The sequence below is a fragment of the Saimiri boliviensis genome, chromosome 3 (genome assembly GCF_048565385.1).
Source record: "Saimiri boliviensis isolate mSaiBol1 chromosome 3, mSaiBol1.pri, whole genome shotgun sequence".
In the NCBI taxonomy this organism is placed as follows: domain Eukaryota; kingdom Metazoa; phylum Chordata; class Mammalia; order Primates; family Cebidae; genus Saimiri; species Saimiri boliviensis.
In genome coordinates this window covers 92,959,157-92,971,768 of record NC_133451.1, presented here as the reverse complement: position 1 = coordinate 92,971,768, position 12,612 = coordinate 92,959,157, and the positions used below count along the sequence as shown (strand labels likewise).

Here is a 12,612-nt window from a genome sequence, read left to right as displayed (position 1 = left end):
TAAATACATTTTATTATATAAGCCCCTTCCTTGTGTTATATTATAGGCTTCCATTCCATCAAGGTTGAATATAATTCACGGTTTCATAGTGTCTCAAGTTTATTAAAACAGGACTTAATTTTTACATAATACAGTCTTCTCTGAAAACCAGACTGTTTTCACATAGCTGTATGTGGTCTGTGAGCCAGGCCCAGCAGCTAAAAACCACACAGGATGGATTATTTTCATTAGGGCCATTATGTCTTACTTGAACTATGGAGAATCAACAAACACTTAACCCAGCTGAGACTCTATCCACCTTGCATCAAGGCCTTGCACATAGTAGGCATTCAAGAAATATTTTTTCTTAATTGGCCCAGAAATAATTTTACAAGTGCTTATATTGTCTAATGGTTTTGTTCATTCTCTTTAACTAAAATCTATTTTAATTGCATATATATGCATCACCTAAAAATCTTACTAAAAAGCAGATTGTTTTTCCGGTAGCGTAGGGTGAGGCCTGAGGTTCTGCATTTCTTACACTCTCTGAAGAGATGCTTATGCTCTTAGTCCATGATAAACATGATAAGTAGCAAGGTTATAAATCTTATTTCAAAACACATTAGTTTTTATATCATTGTGCTCCTGGAGCACCCTGTACCTCCCCTAACTTTATCATACTATTTATAATCTTGTATTTATTTGCCTATATACCTTTCTGAACTATAATCTGTCTGGTGACAGGCACCAAACATGTCTGGTTTCCTGCCATATTCTCAGGGCCTAACAGATAATTAATATACAATAAATACTTATTGAATGTCAATTGACCAAATGAATGAATATATACAAAAGACATACTTTTATACACACTCTTGATCATATTGTAGACACTCCCCTAGCTACCTGTTCATTAAAATGTTACCATGACTTTGAGAATATTTCAGTCAGAGTAAAATTCATCGTTATGATCATGACTAACATTTATTGAGTACATTATGCATTCATTCATTGAATCCTCACAACAACCCTATAAAGTAAAATTATAATTCTCATTTTATTTATTTAGTGTAGTTTTAAATTTTTTTCAGTTGATACATTGTACATTTTCATGCAGTATATAACATAGTAATGTTTTAACACATGAAATGTATCGTGATCAGATGGGGGTAACTAGCATATCCAACATCTCAAATATTCATCATTTCTCTGTGCTGGGAACATTCAGTATCCTCCTTCTAGCTATTTAAAACTACATATTATTGTTAAGTATAGTCACCCTACGATGGAAGGAACCCTAGAATTGATTTCCCTTATCTAGCTATAATTTTGTACCGTTTAACACAGGGGTCCCCAAGTCCCAGGCCATGGACCAGTACCAGTCCATGGCTGGTTAGGAATCAGGCACACAGCAGGAGGGGAGAAGCAGGTGGGTGAGTGAGCTAAGCCTCATCTGTATTTACAGCTGCTCCCCCATTGCCTGCATTCCCAACTGAGTTCTGCCTCAGCTGCAGCATTAGATTCTCATAGGAACGTGAACCCTTTGTGAACGCACATATGAGGGATCTAGGTTAACCCACTCCTTATGAGAATGTAACAATGATTGAAGAGCTGAAGTGGAACAATTTCATCCCAAAACTATCCACATCCCCATCTGTGGAAAAACTGTCTTCCATGAAACCAGTCCCTGATGCCAAAAAGGTTGGGGACCGCTGCTTTAACAAATCTCTCCCTCTCACTTCCCCATAAATCCTATTTTAAAGGTGGAAATTGAGGCACAGAAATGTCAAGTACCTTATCCAAGTTTACACAGCTAGTAAATGTCACTGCTAGGAGTTAAGCTCCACAGTCAATGCAAATAACTGCTACACCATGAAGATGAAAAAACTGAATCACTCTGGACTTAGGTTCCTTAACCTTAATGTGCTTTAAATCTGCAGAATGGAGATTAGATCCCACTTTAAAAAGTACCCTGCAGAATTCCATATCTTGTCGACACTCAGGCATTCTCCAATTCAGTTCTCTTCTTTGAGCAACCCCACAGGTTTGTCATGAAGTAATGTGTAATTTTGCTAGGATACAAATGTAAATGACAAAAGCTGTGCAAGGTTGGCCCACCAGAAATACAATACTTAGCTGGTACAGGAAGGGAAACCAGTGAAGAACCCAACAGCTACATGAGCATGTAGCTTTATTTTCCTCATCTCTTGGTGCACATTAAAATTCCAGAGAAATGGTATGCCATAGTAGTATTCTCAAATTTGGAATTTGTAAAGGTTTTGAGATGTACCCCTAGACAAATGTCAAGGATTTGCTCCGTGTGCCTGGTTGACATCCTTTGATATGGTCACCTGAATTATAATTTTTTCCATAATTAAGGAAAAGCAGATATTTGTGAATTTAAACATATAATATCTATTTAAAGAGTGATAATACACAGCATTGTTTATGAAGAGAACAAAATCATACAACTATATTGAGACAAGTTGCTATGGTAACCATTTCTCTGTTTAAATTTAGAGAGGCAATGCCTTCTGCTACTGGAAGATTTTCTCAGCTTTTAGTAGCAAGCATTTGGTATCATTTTATATATTGAGCCTGGTTTTTGTTTTAATATAGATGAGTTTTCATGTTACCTTACTTAACAGAAAGTGCTACATCCTTTAATATAATAAGTCATATTGAATAATCATTAAATGGAAATTGTATTGGGTGATGTACCCTCAAAGGTAAATAAGATTAAATATCTCATCCAGAATGTTAACAGATGATCATACATATCTTAAACAACTGTGTTGTTCTATAGCCAATAGTTTCAATTGTCTGTAAATGTTATTTCCAGAAAACTATTTCCTAGATTAACAGAGAAAAGTTAACACATAAAACTCTGTATTTTACACCAAGATAATTTTTTACCCACATTATTTTCTTACATATCATTGGCAGATCCCTTCCTGCTTTCCCATAGAGTGATGGATGTATTATAATAAAAAAGGCTTTGTAATCAGTGGCAACACTTTCCAGATTTCCTGCAAACAGGAAAGATCATAAATTTTCTTATACTTTAACAATGCTTCCCTAACAACTCCTGTAAGAGAGTTCCTGTAAATTTCTGTAAGAGAACTATAATTTCAGAACATAATAACAGCAATAATAATAATATCACTCATTAAGCTCTTGCTTAGTATCAGGTTTGGTTCTAAGTACTTCACATGGGACACTAAATTTACAAACTTAGCTCAAGCAAGGGAATCCAGAGACAGCATTTAAAGATCTCATATTTGTTTATAAAAAAGAGATAACATTTAGCATTGATTATAAAGGTTTCTTTTTAATCTTTAAACAACCCCGACCCCATGAGCTTGCTGCTAATGGTTACCTTGGATACAGTACAGATCAACTTCCACATCCAGTAAGTTTTCCCTGAATTGTACAAATTAAGAAATCAAGTAATTTTCCCTCAGGTGTCATAGTCTGTGAAATAAAATAAGCAATGTACTGAATGTAAATGTATTAATAAGATTCAAAAATAAGTGGGTTTTTTTGTTTTGTTTTGTTTTGTTTTGAGACGGAGTTTTGCTCTTGTTGCCCAGGCTGGAGTGCAATGGCGCGATCTCGGCTCACCGCAACATCCGCCTCCTGGGTTCAAGCAATTCTCCTGCCTCAGCCTCCTGAGTAGTTGGGATTCAGGCACATGCCACCATGCCCAGCTAATTTTTTGTATTTTTAGTAGAGACGGGGTTTCACCATGTTGACCACGATGGTCTCGATCTCTCGACCTCGTGATCCACCCGCCTCGGCCTCCCAAAGTGCTAGGATTACAGGAATAAGTGGTTTATACCAAATAAAGACAGAAAATTGGCTACCGAAACATGTCATAAACGTTCAACACTCCAAATCACAATTATAAAAGACACCAATATTTCCTGTAATAATACATTAAAGCATCATTTTTGCTTTTTGTTTTTGCAGTATGCCTGGTATTGTGAATTTATACTTTATATACGCAATGACATTATGAATTCTATATTTATACCTGAGGAAGCCTAGAACTTAATATTTGCATATACATCCAATGAACACACTGTTGCCAGTTGTGACTACTGTCTCTTTTTCCTTTTGTAAGAAGGTGGATGAGTAATTTGTAGTAATCAAAAAGCAAGCATGCTTAAGTTAAAGGCTTTTTTTTTTTTTTTTTTTTTTTTTTTTTTTTTTTTTTTTTTTTTTTTTTTTTTTTTGAGACGGAGTTTCGCTCTTGTTACCTAGGCTGGAGTGCAATGGCGCGATCTCGGCTCATGGCAACCTCCGCCTCCTGTGTTCAGGCAATTCTCCTGCCTCAGCCTTCTGAGTAGCTAGGATTACAGGCACGTGCCACGGTGCCTGTAACCCCACCCGCCTCGGCCTCCCAAAGTGCCGGCTTGAGCCACCGCGCCCGCAAGTTAAAGGCTTTTGCTTATGATTTTCACAGTTTGTTATAATATAATATACTGGTGTAGGAAAGGAAATCAAATTATTTAAGTGACTAGACTTTTTCTTCATACACAACTGTTTTCAATAAGCACTCCCACAAGTTGTTTATGTAGTATTAGTTAGAGGATATAATGAAAGAGCAATAAAAAAAACTTCTTTATCACTGCACTTAATAAACACCGGAAGTGCTCCAATGTGATGGACTTTCAGTTATAAATAATTGACTGTATCCAGATTTTTATAAAATCCGATAGACTGTGCCACCTCACATTTAGCCTATAATGGCACTCAGCTTTTCTAATTCTTCTCTATGCTCCAGTCTAAAAAAAAAAAAAAAAAAAAAAAAAAAAAAAAAAAAAAAAAAATCAGTTCTGTTTAATCCTTCAAGAATACAAACTAGTGATAGAATGGATTTTCTACACTTTTAAGTAGATTTTAAAAGGACATTTTCTACAGTAGAAAATTAATTATTCCAGATATGTGTTTTACCTCAGTCATTCCTTATGCCATGTAACTACTGAGAGTAAGCCCCAGACAAAAAGATACTATTTGAAGTCTTTTGTACATAGGTAGATTGTTTTCTGCAATCAAATCCCAAAAGATTTTGCAAAATTTCAGTTAGGTGAGCCAAGAGTAACTACCACTTTCTGTAAATTCCGATAATCTTTCTGGCCTATGGGAGCATTTAGTTTATGAGCTATCCTAAATGCCCTAAGGAAACTGAAATGAGTAATTTCTTTATTTCACTAGTATTGGTTCAGACTACTCATTATATTAATTCTAATCACTCTCCTTGGAGGCAGGTAAGTGGCAGCCGCATTAGTAATGCTGCCCAGACAAGTACAAGAGGCTCTGTGGCCTTCCCGGGGAATGACTGTCAGGCGGCTGGCATCCAACACCCGACCAGAGGCCCACCCGTTGGTCCTCAACACACTAGCCACTGAAACCGCTTTTTAATTGGCTTAAACGGGCTTGTTTATTTTTCACTTTTCTGTCTATTGAAGTAGAAGCAGAAACCGGCCTTCCAAAACCTGCCTATCAGCATCTTCTTTGGCTCGCCTGACCTTCAGGCAGCGCAGCTGCCTGAACCGAGTTAAAAATGGACTTGTCAAGTTGGCTTTAATTTCTGCGGCTCTGCCGCTGAATGTCCTCCCACTGATCTGTTTATCACACCCTCCATACCCCTTCTGTTTTTGTTTTTCTAAGAATTTTATGCCAGGACAGCTCAAACTGCCTTTCAAGGCTCTAACCTGCAGATCCTTCTACACATAATCCTAGAGGACCCGGGAGGCAACACTAGAATTTCTACCGTAGGAACAACTTTCTCCCTCCAGGCATTCCCTAACCCACCCCAAGCTGATTCTCTGAACGGATCATCTCCTACTGGCACACCAAAGCGAGAAAACCGTGGCTTAGTAACTTTGGAAGGTTTGGCTTCTTGCTCATGGGTTGTGCGGGCATGTTGCCTCTTTCCAGGGCTCCTCTGCCCCTCTGTGTGTTCCTGTGCAGGACCGAACAGAGGTCTCACAGGGATTATCTGCTGATCCCCAGCAGAATCTAAAACTTTATCTTCAATCTCTGAAACTTCTTCAAAACATCCCAAACCCAAGATCCTCCCAACAGGGCTCGCCAGAAATGACAATTGCTTCTGCCTCCGGAAATGACAATTGCTCTAAGTGATGCACGGATGAGGAAGTACCTAAGATCCTACTAATGGTTTTGTTTCTTGGCAAACTCCTGCTCAATTCAAGCTCCCCACGCTCTGGCGCAAGATCTATTTAGAAGAGTGCCAGGTACCTTTCATGCGGAGAAAACGCGTTAGTCACAGATGTAAAAGCACGAAGGATGCCGGGGAACCAGGGAGTGCATGGGGTCATTAAGGCTCTTTCTAAAATGCTGGCGAGCCTTCGATGAGGGATAGGAAAACTAGATCTGACCGCATGCAGCAGAGGAGGATACAGAAACGCTGAGAGGCAGTCGAGTTGACTGGGTTAGAGGCCAGAAATAAGTGCATACAATATATGATGCTCAGTGAACATTGCAACAGATTTAAGCCAAGTGTTCAGGACGACACAGCAAAGCCTCAGGACATGAAAATACACAGATCGTTAAGCTTCCAGCTGCCGGGAGCGGCCTGAGTGTGAAAGCGTGCACTTGCTTGGGGAGGAGACGCACTGAAGAAACGAGTTCAGGCTTTGACCCGAGTCAAAGAGTTGTGCACCCGGAATTACGGTAACAGTGACCCGAGGCCTACCCTGGAAACAGCAGGTGTCCGCACTTCTACTGGTTTATCTTCAATTCCCTGCGGCTAGCCTCGGGCCCTCTGGAAGTGCTGGGGTTGCAAGGGGACCGGACCCCAGAGGGGAGGGGCGGGGCGCCGGGCGGGAGGGGCGGTGCAGGTGGGCGGGCCAGGGCAGGGTGTGGACAGGACCTATAAAGTTCTGGCTGCCCCGGAGGCTATGCTGCTGCGCGGGGTGGGCGCGGGGTGAGCAGGGTGCCGCTGGCTGCTGGGGTCTGCAGGTCACCGATCCCCCGGGAGAGGGGACTCCTGAGGCGGCACCTGCCTGTGTTTACCCGGCAGCGAGCGCATCTCCCGGCAGGTGGGCGAAGCTGCGGCCTTGGGGGGCGCAACGAGGTCGAGGGGCGCAGTGAGGCCGCGGGGCGCTCTGCGCACAGCGCTTCCAAATTTTGCGAGTTAGTTTCAGGTTGTGGCTGTACTTGGCGGCTCCGCTCCCAGGCCTTTGTCAACTTGAGCTGAAGGGGCCGGTTCCTCCCCTTTGGCAGAGGAGTTCCTCCGCTAGTTCGCTCCCGCGACGCCGGGCATTTTAGGAGCCTCTGCACGACTCGCCTGACTTACTCCGTCTCTTCTCGCCTACTTTTTTCCAGCACTCAGGAAAGGCCGTTGCGCCCCGCGAGGGAAACGGAGCCGTTGACCATGGTTGCAACTGGCAGTTTGAGCAGTAAGAACCCGGCCAGCATTTCAGAATTGCTGGATCGTGGCTATCACACAGAGAGCCTGCTAAGTGGTGAGTGTCCCCGCTGCCCACACTTCTCCCCTCCAAAGGTCGGTGCCTCTCCATCTATCGGCTGAGCGGGCTTCCTCCCCTTCCTCTTTGTAGGAGGTGTCACAAAATCCATCTGAGGAGACTTCTTTACAAATTTTCTAACATCGTCTCTCCGTGATAGAAACAAAAGTAGCAGAAGTAGAATACCCGAGGGCTGCATGTTTCTAGTCTGGTGCCAGTAGGCTCTTTGGCATTAAGCTCCTCATCTTACGTGATTGTGAAGAATACAGTTTGTGTTTTAGGAAATGTATTTACCCCTGTAATCAACATCACCTCTCCCCCTGAATTCCCACGCACCCATTTGCCAGCTATTCCTCGCTCTCCCCTGACCCCTGGGAACTACTGAACTGATTTTTATCACTCCAAGTTAGTTTTGCCTTTAGGTAACTGGGACCATACAGTATATACTCTTTGGTATCTGGTTTCTTTCCCGTGGCCTAATGTTTTTGAGATCCTTTTATGTTGTTGCTTAAAGTGTGTTCATGTTTATTACTGAGTAGGATTTCAGTCGTGGATATATCCATTATTCCATTTTTACTGTGAGAAGGAAACTGTTGAACAGCAGCCCTGCTTGACTTGCTGTCATTTGCAATTTTAACAGCAGTTTCTTTTTTTTTAGGTTCAATCTTCTTAGCTTATATTCGATTTGTCGGAATGTCTTTTTACCTCTTCGTGTTTGCTTTCTTCTTTTCTGTCATCTATTTCCAAATATTGCATTTTCCATGGTATCTATTCACTTTTGTGCTTGTAGTTTTCATTTAAAAAAAAATTGTTTTTTCCTTATAATTCATTCCTGAGCTCCACAGGCAGTGTTTTCATACCCTCCTTTTGTCTAGTTTACCACATTTCTGGGCTTTTCTATTTCCTTCTCTCTCTCTCTCTCCTTTTTTTTTTTTTTTTTTTTTTTTTTAGACTGAGTCTCACTCTATCACCCAGGCTGGAGTGCAATGGCATGGTCTCCACTCATTGAAACCTCTGCCACCCAGGTTCAAGCAATTCTTGTGCCTCAGCCTCAGCCTCAGCCTCCAGGGATTAGCCTCCCTCTAGCTGGGATTACAGGCACCTGCCACCAGGCCCAGCTCATTTTTGTATTTTTAGTAGACACAGGGTTTCACAATGTTGGCCACGCTGGTCTCAAACTCCTGGCCTCAAGTGATCTGCCCACCTTGGCCTCCCAAAGTGTTGGGATTACAGGAGTGAGCCCACCACACCTGGCCTGGGCTTTTCTATTTCTGGTTTATGCTGTTCTTTCATTGCTTCTGTCATCTTCTGAATATCTTTTATCTCATTTTGAAATATCATGGAGCAGCATCTCCTGCTGGGTGGGCCTGTTTCTGGAACACCTTCACTGCTGCAATGCTATACAAATCATCTTTTTTCTCACATATCTTTGTGTGATGTTTAACAACACTCTTTCTTGCTTTTAACAGCAGTTTGTAAGTGAATACACTTCTCTGCCACTAAAGAGCTGTAAGAGCATAGATAAACTGCTTAAGCTCTTCGGGTTTGCCTCCTTTCAAGGTGAAGTGGTTGATGACCTAATTTATAGGCCAGAGCTCCAAAAGTCCCTATCTTCGGTGTACATAGAATCTGGAGTCCTTATTCTTTGGCGTGCATTTGTTTCATTTCGTTGTAAAATTTCTTTAAATAATCAAAATGTATACATGAAGTGGAGAGGAAAACCCAGTAGCTGATGAAGGTGGAGTAGGCTTAGGAAGAGGAGCCCGGAGGGCATCTGCCTGAACCTTTTTCATTCGACTGCGTGTGGTGTGGCATCCTGCCAAGTGGTAGGATTAATGTGAGGGGTAGGTGACCAAATGCAGAGCTATCTTTTTTCCTTTGAGCCAATCTAATTTTATTTCCCTAGGACTGTTTTGTTTTGCTTGGCTAAGAAAAACTACCCAGCCAGTTATATATATAGTCATGAACCTCAAAGGTCTTCTCTTCTCTTTGCACAATTTTTAATTAAAGAGGTTAAAGCTAAAATTGAGATCTACAGGGCACTCCAGTAAAGACTTAAAGATGCAAATTTGATAGCTCTTTAATATCACTCTTCAACCTCATGGACTTTAAGCACAATAGTAACAATTCTTTATTTTTTACATGTATTCCTACAGTTAGAAACCGTGCCTTAGTCCAAAAAAACAAAGTTATAACTTTTTATTCCAGAAGTAATATATGTTTTCTGTAAAACAAAATTAGAAAAACCCCATAAGCAAGTAGCCAAGAAAGAAAAGAAAATCACGAATAATCTGGGAAAATCATGAGTAGATTTCTGATGCATAGCCTTTATGATTGCATGTGCGTTTTGTGTGCACACATAAATTGAAAGAAAAGTGGTTATATCCTATCCACTATTATCCAAACTTTTATTTCACATATGAACTTTCACTCATGAGAAGTTAAAGGATTCGCTGTATTACCTACCTAGTTAACAGCTAATTGAGGTCAGCTGACTCTCAAACAAACACTAGGAAAAAGCAGATATGGTAGATAGAGGTAACCAATGTTGATATCATGGTTTTTTTCTACTCTTATTTTTTTCTTTATCTCAAAAGAAAACTCCCATTTCTTACAGATTTTGACTACTGGGATTATGTTGTTCCTGAACCCAACCTCAACGAGGTAATATTTGAGGAATCAACTTGCCAGAATTTGGTTAAAATGCTGGAGAACTGTCTGTCCGAATCAAAGCAAACCAAACTTGGTTGCTCAAAGGTCCTTGTCCCAGAGAAACTGACCCAGAGAATTGCTCAAGATGTCCTACGGCTTTCCTCAACGGAACCCTGTGGCTTGCGAGGTTGTGTTATGCACGTGAACTTGGAAATTGAAAATGTATGTAAAAAGCTGGATAGGATTGTGTGTGATTCTAGTGTGGTGCCTACTTTTGAGCTTACACTTGTGTTTAAGCAGGAGAACTGCTCATGGACTAGATTCAGGGACTTCTTTAGTAGAGGTCGGTTCTCCTCTGGTTTCAGGAGAACTCTGATCCTCAGCTCAGGATTTCGACTTGTTAAGAAAAAACTTTACTCACTGATTGGAACAACAGTCATTGAAGGGTCCTAAAACGGTAACATTTATAAACGTTATTTCGTGATTGGGTAGTGAAACTATTCAGCAAGTCAGCTAAAGTCATTTATAGTTTGCCCCACCTACCCTCAATAAGAAACCCCAAATGTAGTCCATTTTCTCTTTGTGTTTCACATTCATAGCAACTGCAGCTAACAGGCTGATTTTCTGGCCTTTGGAGAAATGATCCAAAATAGCGTACATTTTCTGCATATATCACATTTTTGTAGAGAATTGAATGAAATGGAATAGGTAAGCAAAAGTAGAAGTCCATTTGAGTTGTACATTTGATTCCACAATTTTGTTTCAGGTAGTCTTGCTAATAGACTACATAAACCAGATTTGCCTAGTTTGATTTTCATATGGCTTTTTTTTTTTTCTGTAAGGTTTCAGAGTGATTCTTTAAATCACAAAATCTTACTAAGTGACATTTAGCCTATCAAAACTTCCAGAAGCCTAGACCACCAGTTCCTGACTCAAATTTGAATTGTTCTTAGACAGGAGGGTAGGATTAAGTAGGTGAGTTTAATTAAAGCTTAACCCTAGGTAAGAGTGAATGAGAAATATTATGGCTATAATGGAACTGCTTCACTGTTTCTTGGTGACTTCCTCACGCTGTTTTAAAAAGGCGACAAAAGCTTGCTCTGCCATTTCAGTAACCACGGTGTTGGTTTGGATGCTTTTATAAGCTCAGTTTCCCTTGTTCTTAAGTGTTAAATATTGTTTTTAACTAGAAAAATGCAAAATATTGAACTGATATTTTTGCGTGTAGTTGATTACTCTTCCATTGAGTGAATGATGAATGCCTGTGAGAACAGGAAATTAGTTCTGAGATCTAGTCCCTCTCTGATGTATTTACTAATCTGTCTTCCTTTCAGTATTACACATGCTTAATCTCAGATGAACCATTTCACCATGTCAGTGTTATCTCATCTCTGGGCTTTTCTGGGAATTGAGGTATCTCTCCTTAACCCCAATTTTCAAGGGCAGTAGCTGTATACTACCACTTTGAATGATCGAAACGGGTCAATTTACAAAGTCTGCATTGGCTATGGAGATATGGTTTATGGTACAGCCTAGACAATGAAACTCACAGCCCAGATAACTGTGCATATACCGGATTTCTTTCACCTTGGATACCTGTCACTAGGGAATAATAAAGGCCTTATTTTTTGTCTTATTCTGACTAAGTAGATCATTATCTCTTTCCTTTTTTATGTTAATGAGAGAATTTAGCCTCTACCCAACAATGTTCAATTCAGCAAGGCTTTCATATCCTTGCTGTGGGTCGTGGATAAGGAGCTTATTCAGGTTTCCTGCCCTAGCTATTAGCTCCACTCCACATGCTGGAGACTGGTGTCAGGGACAGATGTATCATCCCGGTGTTACTCAAAAACAGGTGTGATCCTGTTACTGATACTATAAGTGACCTAAAATGTCACTGTTCAAATTAGCAAGTGTTCTAACAAACTAAACTCTTCCAATGCTTGGAAAGATACTACAAAGCCAATCTTTACAGAATTAGGCCAAGATAAATCCATGTTGTTCTGCATGTCTATTATTAGGCTCCAAAGGTTCACTGTGTTTCTGCTGCTGTCCTGGAGTTGTCACCACTGACTGGGCAACGCTTCTTGGGCATGGATGTAGAACTGTTGTCCTTTTTCCACTAATAAGTTTTCTTTGACTCTTGCCTGTTATGCTTACAAAATGGTGATGGCTTTTGGAGGCTGTTAAATTAATATTCCTGTTAAAGGAAATTAAAGTTTGTCTATTTTTGACAATAAAGCATTATATATTTTTAATTCTCTTGTCCTTTTTTTATCTTTCCCTTACTCCTTGAGACAGTGGTCACAGGATCAGGGCAGCAATTACAAGGGCTGTAAGTAGGGATGACTCATTCCCAAGAAACCTTATATCAGAATTCCTTACGGGCCTGATAGTGGGTTGTGCTTTCATCTCATTTAGCAAAATTGGTGTTAACAGGGAATGCAGCTATTTTGCCTGGTAATAAAAATAGCCCACCACTTCT

General features: G+C 40.5%; 1 protein-coding gene and 1 long non-coding RNA gene across 4 annotated transcripts in view; one reads left to right on the top strand and one right to left on the bottom strand.

The window, feature by feature from the left end:
* Positions 1–6,881, bottom strand: part of LOC141584022 (uncharacterized) — a 236,721-nt gene extending 229,840 nt beyond the window's left edge. The window contains exon 1 of the long non-coding RNA XR_012516889.1: positions 6,704–6,881. This is a non-coding gene — a long non-coding RNA (uncharacterized LOC141584022). The remainder of the gene's footprint in view (positions 1–6,703) is intronic.
* Positions 6,246–12,385, top strand: DDIT4L (DNA damage inducible transcript 4 like). Of its 3 annotated transcripts, none has more exons than XM_074396499.1 (3): positions 6,246–6,681; positions 7,336–7,475; positions 10,093–12,385. In XM_074396499.1, exons 2-3 carry the CDS (start codon positions 7,385–7,387, stop codon positions 10,578–10,580), a joined length of 579 nt encoding a protein of 192 aa, XP_074252600.1. In that variant the 5' UTR covers positions 6,246–6,681; positions 7,336–7,384; the 3' UTR covers positions 10,581–12,385. The 3 variants fall into 3 exon arrangements, with proteins under 3 accessions (XP_074252600.1, XP_010338423.1, XP_003929563.1); XM_010340121.3 differs by having other exon boundaries at positions 6,246–6,717; XM_003929514.4 differs by lacking the exon at positions 6,246–6,681 and adding an exon at positions 6,911–7,049.
* The last annotated feature ends 227 nt before the right edge of the window (positions 12,386–12,612 follow it).

Bases quoted from the DNA above. Each gene is read 5' to 3' on its own strand.
- DDIT4L (XM_074396499.1), top strand. From the start codon at position 7,385: ATGGTTGCAACTGGCAGTTTGAGCAGTAAGAACCCGGCCAGCATTTCA. The intron at 7,476-10,092 runs GTGAGTGTCCCC...CATTTCTTACAG, and splicing joins CACAGAGAGCCTGCTAAGTG to ATTTTGACTACTGGGATTAT.